Source organism: Anoplolepis gracilipes, chromosome 12, assembly GCF_047496725.1.
Source record: "Anoplolepis gracilipes chromosome 12, ASM4749672v1, whole genome shotgun sequence".
In the NCBI taxonomy this organism is placed as follows: domain Eukaryota; kingdom Metazoa; phylum Arthropoda; class Insecta; order Hymenoptera; family Formicidae; genus Anoplolepis; species Anoplolepis gracilipes.
In genome coordinates, this window is record NC_132981.1 from 9,924,467 (window position 1) to 9,939,958 (window position 15,492).

The window sequence follows — 15,492 nt, forward strand, 5'->3', positions numbered from 1 at the left end:
TATAATATAAAAATGTTAGAATTTTTCTTCATTATTGCAATTTACAAGTTTTACAAACGCCTAATGGAAGATATTCAGCTTGAAGCAGCGCTTGCTGGGTTCCATATGTTGCAGGCGTGTATATATATAAGTGACGGCTTTTAGTATTTCGAAGTCATTGTCCGTTCTCTGGTCGAGGCTGTCTAAAAAGCCGCTGTCGCGTTCCTGCTATTGTCATTTAATAAGAACCGACGTCGACGCTAATTTAAATGCAGCTGTTTATTAATGTCTATCTATTTGTGCTACTCCCTTTATTGTGCATTTTTCAATGTTACCGATGCCTTCCCACCGATTTCATAAACGCTATTCCAGGTAAGCATTATTGTGTATTAAATACAATATCTTTTTCTTTCTAAGTTTTTTCTAATGCAGATTAAAAAAAGTGTTGCAAATAAATTTCACCTTCAAGCTTAAACTTTAAATTAAACAGTATCTTGTATATAATATGAATATGTAAATAAGTAACGTAGCAATGAGTAAAAATATTGTTTCTACATTGATGTAACATAATATTTAGATTTTTATTAAAATAAAGAGAGAGAGAGAGAGAGAGAGAGAGAGAGATATATACGAAGAGTTTATATGATATAAAATTAATGTGCAAATGATAAATATATTTGCGATATTTTTTATAAATTATAAAACGTATTAATATGTATGCATTTTCACATCGATATTTATAAAATTGGAGATTAATATACGCACTGTTTGTGACTGCAATATTTTTTTTAAAGATGCATTAAATACATTACTGCAATAGACAATATAATAGACAATATCGTTATTGTGAATCGCGGTTGAGTGACAAATCGAGATTTTCCATTTCGGACAAAAGGCGTATTCTTTCAACGGAAATAGCCAAATCCTGTTATACTGATAATATATCATCCGGACACTCTATCCTCGATGGTCCTCATTAAATTTCGTTACATATCAAATACATATTCACACGTATATGCACGCAGCATGTAGCAATGTAAACGTGTTCATCGATGCATATGATGCATCCCGTATTTCTCAGATATGACGATAATGGGGTACCGGGAATGGCAGGCACGTCCTCAGCATCAGAACCTGTTCCGATTTCCGGAAAGCATTTCCCATCCGTACTTTCGCAGCAAACGGTTAATCAATCTAGGTCCCGGACCTTTAAGTAAACAGGTACGCTATCTCGATGTAATTTATAAAGTCATAGAGAAAAGAGGAAAGAGGTATTTAGTAAATAATAGTAATTAATTTTGTCCCAGAAAACGTATCAAGCTTGTATCGCGCTGGGCAATCAAAGCGGTCACTGCAAACATTTTAGCGGATGCGCCCTTGAAGAGTTCCGCTTGAACTTGACGCGATTTATGGATTATATGTGCATAATTGAGCAGACGTGAGCTAACATTGTATTTCGCGTCCGGATACTTTGTTCCCGTATTAATATTTTCCTCGTCGCAGGTACATCGGTGTGTGTTGTCCGGATAGCGTTGTGAGTGTCCGATCCGATAAAACCTTCAACGATGATTTAGCCAGCGTGTTACCAGCGATAGCAAGTTTGTATAATTTCACTATTACATATATCAATTATTCAAATTAGTCATTGTATTCTCGTGGAAAATTTTTGTCAAGATTCTTTTATACAGCAATAGCGAAAAATAATTTTCTTTAAATTGAATTACACGATCACGCGATATATTTTTACGCAAGATTTATGTATTTGCAATAGATGCCTTTCTCGATTACCTAATGTTCCCGTGTGTTTCGATGGAACCGCAACACACGTGCACTTTCTCGATAAACATTGCCTGTCACAGGCATATCAAAGTTCACGACATCCGCGTGTTTGCGTACGTGAGTGTGACGTATATACTTAAAGTTTTTTTCACTTTTCTCGTAGATCTCGACGATGACAAAGAGGAGTGGGAGGAAAACGAGAACGAGAATGGGCCATCTCTCGATGACAAGGACGCAATTTCGCGGAAAAATGCAACTTCGGCTGATATTAAGGAAGCAACGAGAAAATCACGAAGACCTAGAGGATGCGGCATGACTACGAAAATGAAGATTAGAATTGCGGGTGGCCAGCCGGCTGATCCTAAAGAATGGCCGTGGATGGCGGCTCTTCTTCGACAAGGCGCGATTCAGTATTGCGGGGGTGTACTGATCACCGATAGGCATGTTCTTACCGCGGCGCATTGTGTTTACAGGTAAATTATTTGTAATCCCTTGCAACAGAGAACCGAAGGGGTCTATAAAAATGTCTCGAATTAAAGTTTAATGTTACTTCAACTTAAAAGTGGTAAACTGTTCTCCTTTAATTTTTGCTATTTGAATATTTTTCTCCATATATCTGTAAAACTTATAAATGATAGGTTTAAATGAAAAATAAATTATGGGAAAAATAAAATTGAAAAATCAAACGTTTGTTATTAGACGTTTCTCGCATTTTAAAGTTTAAACACTGATTTGAACGATATTTCATGCATTCATATTCTTGCGGCTCCGGCGTTGACCTCCGACTTTGGCGGTGATCGCACTTAGACTTTATAATGTTCTTAGTGTGCCGGCACACTTATATACCTTTTGTTCCAAGACTGTAACGTGTAATATATACGCGCGACATCCGTTCGTCATAACCATGAAATGAACAGTTACGCGAATTACAGTTATCCCATGCGTGCCGTTGTTTTAGATACAAACCTCGTGACATCACGGTAAGACTCGGCGAGTACGATTTCTCTCAACCCGAGGAAACACGTGCGTTGGATTTCACGGTTACGGAGATACGAATACACAGAGATTTCAAGTTAACCACTTACGAGAACGACATCGCCATTATTAAGATCAATCGACCTACCACGTTTAATAGCTACATCTGGCCCATTTGCCTCCCGCCTGTTCAACAATCGTTCGAGAATAAGAGCGCCATTGTCACAGGTCAGAAGTTTCACGAATATATATTATTTTTAAATTAAAAAACAAAAACTGCATTAAACTGTTGATTTTTTCTATTTAGATTGCTCTTGTAAATTGGTAAAAGACATATTATTTCTTTATTGCTACAGCAGATGTATATACTATTTCTTCGGCATTGAATTAGAAAATTTATTTGCTCTATTATTCATCCCATCATTTTGTGGATATTTCTTTTAATCACAGTTGTAGTAAACTTATACTGCAAAATAATGTTCTTTGTTTATCTCTGCTATTATACAAGATTAAGAAATATGTATAATCGAGTAGGAGATAATTTCTCATGCAAAGATAAATCTCGAAAATATAGAATGAAATTTTTTCTATAATAAAGCAAATTTTTCTTTTTATATTTTCGATTTATTGCTGCAACCGAAGAAGAACCATCTTTTTTTTTTTTTATATATTTTTCACAACTCATTTTGTATAAATAATACGATACGTAAAAGAAAGTAAAATGTACAGATTATTCTCGTAACTTTCACTTGAAAAATCTTCCTAGGATGGGGCACGCAATATTACGGAGGACCTACCAGTACAGTGTTGATGGAGGCCGCAGTGCCGGTGTGGCCTCAGGAAAGATGCGTTCGCAGCTTCACGCAACAGATCCCAAATACTACCTTGTGCGCCGGCGCTTACGAGGGTGGTCGTGACGCCTGTCAAGTGAGACGATGATTTATTCACTACAAGCAAAGTGACGGGATCGCGGCGATGAAATGTTAAAACGTGCAATAAGTCTTTCTCCTTAATGGATCCTTCCCCTTTCTGAGGGGAAAGGATCCATTAATATTTTAAAACTTATATAAGATAAATATGCATTTCAAAAACGAATCTATATATAATACATTACCCCAAAGTCCAATAAGTCTCTTCTTTCAGGGTGATTCGGGCGGCCCATTGCTACATCAGCTCGGCAACGGCAGGTGGGTCAACATCGGAATCGTGTCCTGGGGAATCCGTTGCGGTGAACCTGGATTCCCGGGGATATACACCCGCGTGAGCTCTTACCTCGATTGGATATTCGCAAACGCCGTATTTTGAACGTCACGCGATAGCCGCTCTCTCTCCCCGTTCCCCGCTGCTCTCTCGTGTGTACCAAAGATTTTTTTTGTCTTTTTTTTTCTTTTTACATAAATCTAAAGAGTGGTATCGCTCTTTTACATATGACGTGTCCAATAAAAACTGTCTAATAAAACAAATTTCTTTTCGATTACAATTACACACAACTTAAGATAAAAACACGTACAACGTTAATGAGTTACACGGAGAGGACATGCCGAGCTAATCAGACAGTTTTTTTTGAAAACGATTAAACTTTATTTTCGGAATATTCATTGGTACATCGTTAAAAGAGAGATTGACACAGATAGAATTTCACTCTTCACGATGCATCATACTCGCGAATGCGAATGTATATTCTCTCCCTTTCTCTCTCTCTCTCTCTCTCTCTCTCTCTCTCTCTCTCTCTCTCTCTCTCTCGTCGTATCGTCACCATACCATGTTTATAACAGGACAACCGCGAACAATCATCAACCACCTGCACCGTTCGTTCATACGTTAAACACATGTATGCAACTGCGACCGCATTGTACGTATACCTGCTTTCCTATACGTTTGTTTGTTTGTATGTGATGCGTGTCGCAGATATATGCACTCGCACTCTCGCTATTATTTTTCATACACGTCATAGACTCGTTTCGCGAAAGGCCCAGCCTTTGGTCGCCACGAGCGATTTTAAACATCGACGTTAGCTACTGGTAACTTTTTGCTTTTTTGCAACCATATACATCTCTATATATATATATATATATATATATATATATATATATACATATATAATCTAATCTCATAACATATACATGTATCTGTGTGTGTATACATATATATCTCTTTTTTTCTCTCTTTTATATATTTATATATAACACTTTGCATGTGCGTGTGTTTGTGTGTATGTGTTTATATGTGTGTATGTAATAGGTTCGGAATTTTCTGTGTTGCGCTTTGTAAGCACGCGCTTACGAATGGTGATATTTGTTACTGGGCATGCAACAACAAACACATCGTGGTTGATCCACATGCCGTCGTGATATTTGTTCGTGATCCGTGATCGTAGATAAATTTTGTAAAAAAAGAGCAAAAATATTTTAATAGAAAAGAATAGAAAAAAAATAAGAAACTTTTGCACAAATACTTCCATAAAAAGTATATATGTATATATAAGGTCGAGAAAATTTATCATTCCGTTATGATCAATGTCAAGTTAACTTCACCATCGATAAATTTCAACTTTAGTCAAACTATTTCTCTGTCTCATTCGAAATCATTATAATAATATCAATAAAAAGTTTTTAGATAATCAAGGTTAATTAAAATTGATAAAAGAAATTTTTGAAAAAAAAGAGAATTTTTAGGATCGCGTATGTCCGTAGTTTTATTTAATTCGGCGTATAGGATTCGGTGGGGGATTCGCGGTTAACATGAAAAATTTACCGCTAAATTAAGTCCATTACATTTTACGTGTCGTTGCATATGACTTGCATTTCGTCGAACGTACGTTTTAGTTTGAATAAATAAAATGCATACACGTGGTCGGTAATAATACTGTGTTCATATGCAAGAGACCATAAGTACCTTCGGTAAAAGCATATCGTCGATCGTGCACATCTCTCTATAATTGATCTCTGCTCAAATCCAATTAGCTGTCCATCTTTGCGATCTGATAATCATCGTCGCGACATTTCTATTTCTTCTAAATTGCACTAATTGTTATCGGTAGACTTTTGGTTCCATAATACCTTGTAGAAAGAGATCACTTTCTACGAATCTGGAGTTGGTCCTTGACTCTGTAGAGCCTCATCAGCTACATCTATCATTAATAACGTGAATAATATGTCAAAAGAAGGAAGATTTTCTACCAATTAATTAACTAAAATTGCAACAAATACTTTTGGGAAAATCACAAAATTAATTAACGATCGAGAAATGCAGGGTAATCCGATCAAACGAGATAATTGTTGCCTCCAAGAGATCTAATTCTCAAATCGCTGAATCTTGACAGCCTTAAATGTCCTTTGCTTTCATACTCTTACAAGTCTGTAGCTTTCGTCTAATTCTTTCTCACAAGTAACGATCAAACAAAATTTTCATCGATGTGTCCAAGTATCGATTTCAAGCTCGCGGGATCCTTCGAAGATTTGATAATTGATAAAGCGGATGTCGCCAGTGGAGGATTTTTAGAGAGCTAAACCCTGGGAATCGCGCCCGCTGGTAGAAGGAGCGGCGCGTTGGGACCGCTCTCGGTGTGATTGGGCATACTCTCGGCCGTTGGGTAGACCTGGTGCACAGAGTTGTTCGTGTTCGACGGACCGCTCGATCGGTTGCGAGAAGGCGAGGAATTGCCGACGACAGTCCGCGACGCGATGGTCGATTTCGGCGCGCCGTTTCCAGTCATGGCGAGACCGCAAGCGGGATTCATGGCCATTGCGGTTTTCTGCTGAAGCTGATTCGAAGCAACGGACGATGGATTGGTCTGAACCGGGCCTTGGCTCCGCGGTTGACCCGTTAAACCAGGGTGCTGCGAATCTTGTGGCCTCTGCTGACCTGGATGCCCCTGCTGTCGCGACTCCTGACTCCTCGACTGAATCGATTGTTGCTGCTGAGTCGAGTACTGCTGATCAGACTGACCTTGAAATTTGTGCTGGCCAGTGGATGGAAGCGCGCGTTGCTCTAATTGTTTCGGCTGTGTCTGAATTTGCGCGATGACGGCAGGAGTTTGATCCTGCAGAGTCGATATTTGGCTAAATGTCGTTGCGGGATTTGCCTGTTGCACATTGTTGTTCGTCGGTTTTTCGCCCATCAGCCAATAAGTAGTCATGGGGCCTTTACCCTGCGAATGTTGACAAAAACAAGGGATTATTTTGAGAGTAGAAGTGATTTGACCTTACTCAAGTTTTATGTGCGACGAGAAGATCAAATAGAATATTTTGCATAATTTATTTACCGCCTTTGTATTATTCCAATATTTTTTCTTTCATAATAATTATAAGATAAATAATAAAATCATTAAATGATAAAATCACGTTAGACTATAGTTGAAGGTTAAGAACCGTAGTGTGTAAAATCAATAAGCATAGTTCTAAAGATTTAATCAAGATAATCCTGTGGTAAAGTTCAATGTAACTGAACCATTGTGTCGCTTCGTTACGCGATGGCGATCAGCGAATGCGTTTAACTCAGTTACGCTCGTGAATATTCAAGCAAGCGGCAATGTATATTGTTCGATGGTACGTGGCACTTGAATTTTAATCCCGACAGGCAAGCTCGATGTACATACGCACGAATTGCTGAGCCAAGTTTCTGCCAGCGCTCTCTTACTAATTAATTATCATACTTCCCCTGCGCTGCAGCCATTTTCTCTCCCTCTCTCTCTCTCTCTCTTGCTTGCCCGAGCGCTGAACTTTGACCCGAATTAAACGATTCAATCGCGTTTCCGTCTGTCATCATTCAGAGACTTGCACTCAAGTAGATATATTTAATCGATCGTCTAATGACAAGCGACGTTTCACGGTCGCACGACAAAGTAATCACAAACCGATTGCATAATTCTCGACTCGCGTAATAGTGGCAGTTAACGTCGTCTACGGGAAGATTAACGAGATCGTATGGTATTCAACGTAGTAGTTGTATTTCTAAAGAGTCCATTACATATTTATCATGTTATTCATTATAACGATCGGGCGGCAAAGCAATTTCGGTGATGCCGAAATAACTGCCGTCGGTTTACACATTTATGCGAATCATTCTCTTCCGGGAAAACGGAGACAGATTGCACCTGCGGACAGCAGACGATGTTTGTAATGCGACATGTGTATATCGAGCGAGGATATAACGCGCTTGGTTACGATGTAACATTTGTGACTTCGTCGGGTATATATATGCGAAACGAGCAATCGTGCCGGACATAGTTTACAATTGCGCGATTTGCAATTCCTAACCCTGGGGGTTACGATTGCCAAAGTTGAGAAAGTCGAGTCCCTCGTTGCGAGACGATATTGCTTACTTTACACATTCCAAAACTCAAATAAAACTTTAAACTTGTTAACGCAATAATCAGAAAAATAAAAAACGTTAAATTAGAAACAAAAGATTTCGCTTTTCGACGCTGCTTCGTCAAGAATTTCTAACTATTTGACATACAATATATAACGTAAAATAGAATTTATATAATATTTATAATTTATATAATTTATATTAAATATAATTATGAAGCACAACATTAATTGAAGAAAAATATCTTGAACAGACGTAATATAACGAAGCACTTGGAGTCATTGTAAGATGTGTACTTTGAGGATACAAATATCTGTCATTAAATTAATGAAATATCAAGAGCATCGCCGTATTTATTCCATTGAGAGACTCGACTGTTGGCTGGTTGTCAAGGCAAAAAATTCTCGCAAAATATTGTATATCACGACCCGTGACCGAGACGAAGATTGTAACCGAGGTGTAATAATTACCCGGATCTATCTTTTTGCCGTGAAATGTCAATCACGAAAATATATCGTCCTCCACCCTCGCCACTACTGTGATGTTTGTGGTACCAGAGACCACTCAACAATCCCGCTCGACGCGTTTTATCTCAACTGCGGCTTGCGCGGCCTCCTCTTCTCGTCCCCAAGGAACGAAACAAGAGGTTGGGTTTGCGAGATAAGAAGCTGAACAAGTATACAGGTATATGTTGATCTTTCTCGAGGAAATTAAGAAAAATCTATAATATAGGTCGAGAACATACCTTCAATATGACTTCTCCTCTGCAGACAAGTTCGAATGTGCCAAAAGTGTCCAAAATTTCCTTTGTCTTCGGGCTGACGTGGATCTTTAAAGCTATTATAAAGACAGAAAAACGATTTCTTTTACGTACGTCTCTTTAAATCCCTTTAAAACATTAATTGGGATATTCCTCTCTGATATAAAAAAGGGGAGTTTACGTAATTACGAAAAATAAAGTAAATTAAAATTAAATAACAGTTGGATAACAATTTTTGCAACACTTTGTAAGATATTGATTGTGAGTAATTTTTTTTAAATGCCTTGACTTCAAATAATATATTTTTAGTTTTGGTTAAAAATATCATATTTTTCGGTATTTAAATCTGTAAAAACATTGACTTAATATTATTTGGATCCGTCCAATTTCGACGAAAGGTCGCTATATGCCCTTTTCCCATCGTGATCACTTCAAATACTGAAACGTGACATTTGACGACTGGCGGGCATGAGAATAAAAAAAATAATAAATTTTCGTCAGCTTGAAATTCGTGTTTGAGGTAGCTTTCAAAGTAACTGCACGTAACGTGAATAAGCTTTGAACCGATCGCTTCCGGTGATAGTACACTTTGTAGGCGGTTAAATGTATCCATGTAGTTTCAACATAGCGCACAATGACGTGAGTTCCATGTACATTTGATGCTCACACAATTGGTTCCGTGGTTACGTCGTTTTCTATGTTAATGGATTACAAAGACAGAATGTTTCAAAAACGTTTATTTTAACTTCAACGTTTTTCTTTATCCTTAAGCTCAATTCTATTTGTAATAAATTGATATGTCCAATGTTTAAATTTAATATGATTATTGAATTATTAAAAGATAAGAAAAATTCTTTTCTCAAAATAAAGATTCTAGAAAACAATCATAATAACGTTTTACTCTTGATTTGCTCCTAATTTTTACCCAAATGTAAATTAATTCTTCAGGAAGTACGCATTTATAAACATTCCGCTTTACGAGGAATAACGTTCGTCATATATAACGTTCATCAAAATTTCAGACAACAAACAGTGTATTATAAATACGCTAAAAGACCTATGTGCGAAAAATTAGCAATTTACATGAAAAAAATAAGAGCTCGTTTTTCTCTTCAGCAAGAGTGCAGAAAGCTCAACAAATTATTCATTATTCGGAAAAAAGTGCAATTTTTAATAATTATCCAAGAGAGAAGTGTGAAATGTCACTTTGTGTTCTGAATGACGAAGCTGTCATATTACTGACTTCTTCATTAATTTCGCGGTCCGACGTGACCTTTAAAAGATTGACACGACTAGATTTATTTTGACGCACAGCCGACGCGTCAAGACGACAAGAGAAAATTTAAAATCCTTTGACACGTAAACTTCATCCACTTTGATTACCAATTAATTTCTTTTTGTCATGCAGTTTTGCATGCGAACTTTCTTACATGATAAAGATCGAAAATCACGGGGTGAGAATTAAATATCTCGATAATGTCAATTCCCTTTCCAGCAAAAAAAGTAAGAAACGTATTCAAGTCATCTATAAAAATGAAAAAGCATTGCTAAAGTGATGAGATAAGTCATCAAACGTTAAAAAAATGTGTCTTTTTTTTTTTAATTTCTATAAAGTTTTGTATGAGTTTTATGTAGCGAACGCGTTAATGAATAATTTAATCTGAAAGTTAAAAGAAACAAATAAATTGTTTAATTAAATAGAGAAGCTAAATATTATTTTCCCAAAAGTTTAGATTAAATAATTTACCTAATTTCTTATATAATTTTTTAAATATTTCAACAGAAATAACATACAAAAAAATCAGGAAAATTGTCTTTGACTCTCAAATTACTCATCATAAGATGATATTGGTATCCATAAAGAGTATGAGAAACAAAAATCGATCTGATCGCGAACAGCCTAATTAGATAAATAAATAAATAAATCGGCACTATCGCACTTTCTCGAGCTGCTCGGAGAGAACGGAATTTAATGGAATTTAAAGCGATAATAAAGTTATGCGCGCGCTGATCGAAACTTCCGTCGTTAGTGACTGGATGCGCAAGTTCGATTACGATACAGCCAACGGTCAGAGCGTGGACGATCGCAAATATGCTAATCCGATATGCGTAATTTTCGTATGATCTCCCCTATTTCTACACCTGATTGTGTTTTCTATGAAAAAAAAAAAAAATTATAGCGTGACTATGCGACGATCAATAGCGCGCTCTAAGTCCTTTATTTTAAATCAGTTACATAACTTAGTTACAGCGAATTACTACATATTATGCGATGTAATACGTCAATTATTTTGCATAATAAATATTCCGCGCTGCGTAAATGAAACGATAATTAATTAAGCTCGTAAATGAATGATAATTGATTAAGTACGCATATTCAGCAGCGATATATTGAGCTTGGATAATAGACATGTTGCTATATAATCAATCAATAATCAATTTAACGTATCACTAATACTCTACATTAGATAAAGACTGAACATGTGAAATGCTGTGAGCGTTGAAAACCTCTGGAAAATCGGAGAATAATATTTTATTTAGTTGGAAAAAATTACACAAAGAAACGCTATTTTATCTCATAAATGTTCCCGCAAATGGATGATATTAAAGCTATTTTGGCTTCTGTTTTAATACATGTACAGGGGTTTTACAAAAAATAATTTTCTAAAGATGTGACATTTACAGAGTTTTAAATCTCAAATCTCCATATATTATGTGTACAGAATGTCCTAGAAATCACAACACACACACACACACATTTTACATAAAGTCTTGCTTTTAAATTTTAATTTAAACTGGATTTATGCGTAAGTAAAATTTCCAGACTGGTTAAATACAGATGGTATTAAATCGCTCTGCGTTAGAATTCTAAAAAAAACTAAGAGTTATTTAAGCTCAAATTAAAATTAAGATTAAGTTGAATCAAGAGAGAATAAAGCATTATTTATAATTACTTTTCAAAACTTTAATCTTTGAAAATCTCTTTCTAAAGAAAATAAAATAAACAATAAGATTAAGATATATTATTTAAATACTTTTCATTCTGCGAAAGCTCTCGTTCAATCTTTTATAATTCCAAAGTTAGTCAATCTCTTTCAATCTTTTACGTAAAAAAAAAAAAAAAAAAATTAATCAACGATAAAATCTGCATTTCTGAGACAACTGTATAATCGAATAATCTGTTTGTTTGTGTAAACAAAATAATACACGATGTCTGAAAAATCGTCACGTTCACATTTCGTGCTTAAACGCACGTCCGACGATCAGCATTAAAAAAAAAACCAAAAACAAAAAAAAAAAAAAAAAAAAAAACAAAAGAAGAAAAGAAAAAATCGTAAAACGCGTCGTTATGCAATCTATCGTCCGGAAACTCTCTTTAACGTGCGTAGTATAATTCTCGCACACAAAACGTGCTATATGAAGAAACTCGATAAACAGCCGCGTGGCGCCTTGCGATGCGTCCTTGCCTCGACGCCGGCACCTAGAGGTCCTTGCGAGGGAGAACTGTCGCCCACGCGACATTAAGCGATACACCATATAGTCGTGCATGCCTTGTGTGACCGTGTCAATAAACAAGCTTCAGCATGCAATCAATTTTCATCGCTGTGTCATCCCTCAAGCAGCGATCGAAATCGATGTGGTCGATCCGATTGAAAAAAGTACTCAAACTTGTTGGATGGTCATCGTTAAACAAATTTGGAAAATGAATTAATTTCTTCTAATTAAGATCCATTACAAGTTTATGAAATATTAACGATGTCTAATATCGATCAAGAAATTAGTTCTAAGTAATTCAAGTTACGTTCGGAATTATAATAGTAGAGTATGTTGAAATATTGGCACGCTCGGTGTATCCCCTTAACGATTATGCAGGAATCGCTGCCGGAAAGATTAGCATGTGTTTATGGCTAATCAATACTTATGGTTGTGCTTACGGCTGAAAATGAGGTAACCACGAGGCCGGATCTCTATGGAAACACTTGAATCAGGGTCGATTTTCTCTTAAGCGACGACCTTGCTCTTTCGCGTCGCCGCACCTTTACTTCTCCCCTTTAATTACCGCGCGCGTCTATAACTTTGTACCTTCACGTTTTCTATATTACAGTCCCCGGCGTCCCTTTCAGAGAATGACTTAGCTGTTAATTACCTTCTCCGTTACTTTCCATCCTGGAGGCTGTATTGACAGTGTCGCCGAATAAGCAATATCTAGGCATCTTAAGACCCACCACACCGGCCACACATGGTCCTGTAAGCAAACGCATATAGGATCCACCACCATACGTCTTACGCCAATTTTATTTCCGGCATCACATAGGGGCAACAGACATGCGGTTTACAAAAAGAAATAAAAAAATTCTTCTTTTTTTATCTTGCCCACCATTTACCGAGATTAATCTTTCAGATCCCTTCAAAGAAGAGGATTTTTAAAATAAATATTATCTTAAATGTCATTTAAACACATCTTTTGATATCTTTTAATTCTTGTACCATTGGCATAAATTTAGAAAAATATTTTTTACATTATTATTCGCTAATAATAATGAAAAAATAAATTCATTTATTGATCTTAAAAAAAATTTAACAAGCAATTATTTTCTTGAATAAGTTGTTCACTAAGCGATACGAAAGCAACGTTGCATTTTAAGTCCATTTAAAAAGCAATTAACTTCACCAATTACAGTCTGACGTAATCATATAGAATCGTTTACCGTCTGACGTAAATCATACAGAATCGTTTCTTCTCGCGGGAATCGCGTAATCTAAGTTTCAAACAATCTGGAAAGATGTTATTTAAAAAACGAGGTGACATCGTACGATACCGATTTTAGCGAGAAAAATTTGAGAGAAAAGTTTTGATGCAGTGTCTGAGAAATAAAGAGAATTTCATCATGTAATGTTTCGGTAAATTCTCGAGAGTCACTACGTCGTGAAAAATTAATGAAAACAGAATTTGAAAAACGCAATAATGTTGTTTACCGGAAACACAAACAATCATTCATTCTTTCGTAACGGTAGATGTAACTGTCGACTTTTTAACAAATCCATTTCCACGTCGTTTCAATCATATCAAATATTGTTTTCAATGAACGGTGCAAATAAATTCGAGAAAAAAAATTCCACTGAAAGTTATTTCAAAATATCGCGCCGCGTTTTTTATTTAATTCATGTTACTCGCGTGATATCAATCTGTATAGCTCGCGCTCCAACCTTCGTTACATGCAAACGAAAATCGATTCGTAATAAAAAGTGAAAACGCTTAATTTACAACGTCGTTCTTTGAAGTGCATTGAAAATATTTCCGCCATGTATGTAACACAGAGAACTATGAAGCAGTAAAGTATCAAAAAAATTTAGTCCTCGAAAAGAAATAATAATACAAGATGTTGCGAGATTTTTAATCTATCGCTAAAATTTAAAATCAAGAATTCTGGAATACACTATAAGCCGTACACAAACTATACAAAGATCCAATATTGGCACGCAGCCTAGGATCATATTAAGACTAATCTTTCTCCGTTTTACGTGAACGAAGAGATATGTAATAAAGTGTTGACTCACCAGAATGCATGCCAATGCGAAGCTTCAATTGCTCGTTCGGCCTGTGGCGAATACTGAACGTCATTACCGTATCCCTGAGAGCTAAGCTCATCCTTGCAATCTCTCTGGCATGATTCATGCCGTTTCTCACTGGTAATCCCGACACTACCATATAAGCATCCCCTATCGTTTCCACCTGAAAAGCAATCGAGAGAAATTTCGCTTTAAAAAAAATTAATATTAAAGAAGAGAGCATATCGAGGATTCCATAACATAGAGGTAGCGTATTTTGTAAAAAATGAAATATTAAAACATATGAAACCTCTATATGCCTTGCATCTTATAAGAAAGCTATGTACTAGTTGACCCAATAATTGTGGAAATAAATACAGAAATATTTAGAGGTCTTTCTGGTATCAAATGTGAATTTTAAATCATATTTTCTCATTTCTGTAAAGTTGCGATTTCGAGCTCACACTTCTATGTTGTGAAAAATATGTATATGAGAATATATATGAGAAAACATTTTTATTTGAAAGTTTTATTTTAAATTAAATATATATAAATTCATTTATATATATTTAATTTAATAAATTTAATAAATATTTATTTTATTGAGAATGCCTTTATGTAAAATATTTTCACATGAAATTTATTTATCTCTGTCTACTATTTTCCGTTCGAATTAATTAGATTAATTACTTTATAGGAATTATAATAAATTATAAGAAAAGATTTTAAAAAAGAAAAAAAGACCGCGAAACTGATGTTTAACAAGAACACTGGAATCTTACAAAGTTTATAACATCAAAGTGAAGTGATTACGGATTAAATGAATAAAATGGATTATTTGAAGTGAGATTAAATATAAAAGTACCGCGGAACAAATACAGATTTTATTTATTTATATTTAAAAAGAATTATGTCGTCAATATTGACAATTATATTTATATCGTCAATATAATTATAACACCATTAAAAAGATTTGTTAAATTATTGATTGTGTTTATAATAAAAATTTATTTAAAACTGAAAGCGTATACGAAAAAAGAAAGTATAATTCTTCCGCAGATTTGTTGTATAAATAAATTTGCTTTGAAATATTACATGAAGGCAAAAATAGGAAGCAAAAGTTTATGATTAACGCT

At 35.5% G+C, this 15,492-nt stretch overlaps 2 protein-coding genes across 7 annotated transcripts in view; one reads left to right on the forward strand and one right to left on the reverse strand.

The window, feature by feature from the left end:
- Positions 1-164: 164 nt before the first annotated feature.
- LOC140672066 (trypsin-1) lies at positions 165-4,178 on the forward strand. Its single transcript, XM_072903895.1, has 8 exons — positions 165-351; positions 1,061-1,200; positions 1,287-1,417; positions 1,483-1,577; positions 1,922-2,231; positions 2,717-2,961; positions 3,500-3,660; positions 3,877-4,178. Exons 1-8 carry the CDS (start codon positions 249-251, stop codon positions 4,036-4,038), a joined length of 1,347 nt encoding a protein of 448 aa, XP_072759996.1. The 5' UTR covers positions 165-248; the 3' UTR covers positions 4,039-4,178.
- LOC140672064 (atrial natriuretic peptide receptor 1) overlaps positions 4,153-15,492 on the reverse strand; it is a 95,251-nt gene continuing 83,911 nt past the window's right edge. For all 6 annotated transcript variants that reach the window (XM_072903893.1, XM_072903892.1, XM_072903891.1 and 3 more), the window contains 4 exons: positions 14,366-14,540; positions 12,954-13,052; positions 8,792-8,883; positions 4,153-6,883 (listed from right to left, as the gene is read on the reverse strand). In XM_072903893.1, the coding sequence (XP_072759994.1) occupies positions 6,239-6,883; positions 8,792-8,883; positions 12,954-13,052; positions 14,366-14,540 (1,011 nt within the window). In that variant the 3' untranslated portion in view covers positions 4,153-6,238. The remainder of the gene's footprint in view (positions 6,884-8,791; positions 8,884-12,953; positions 13,053-14,365; positions 14,541-15,492) is intronic.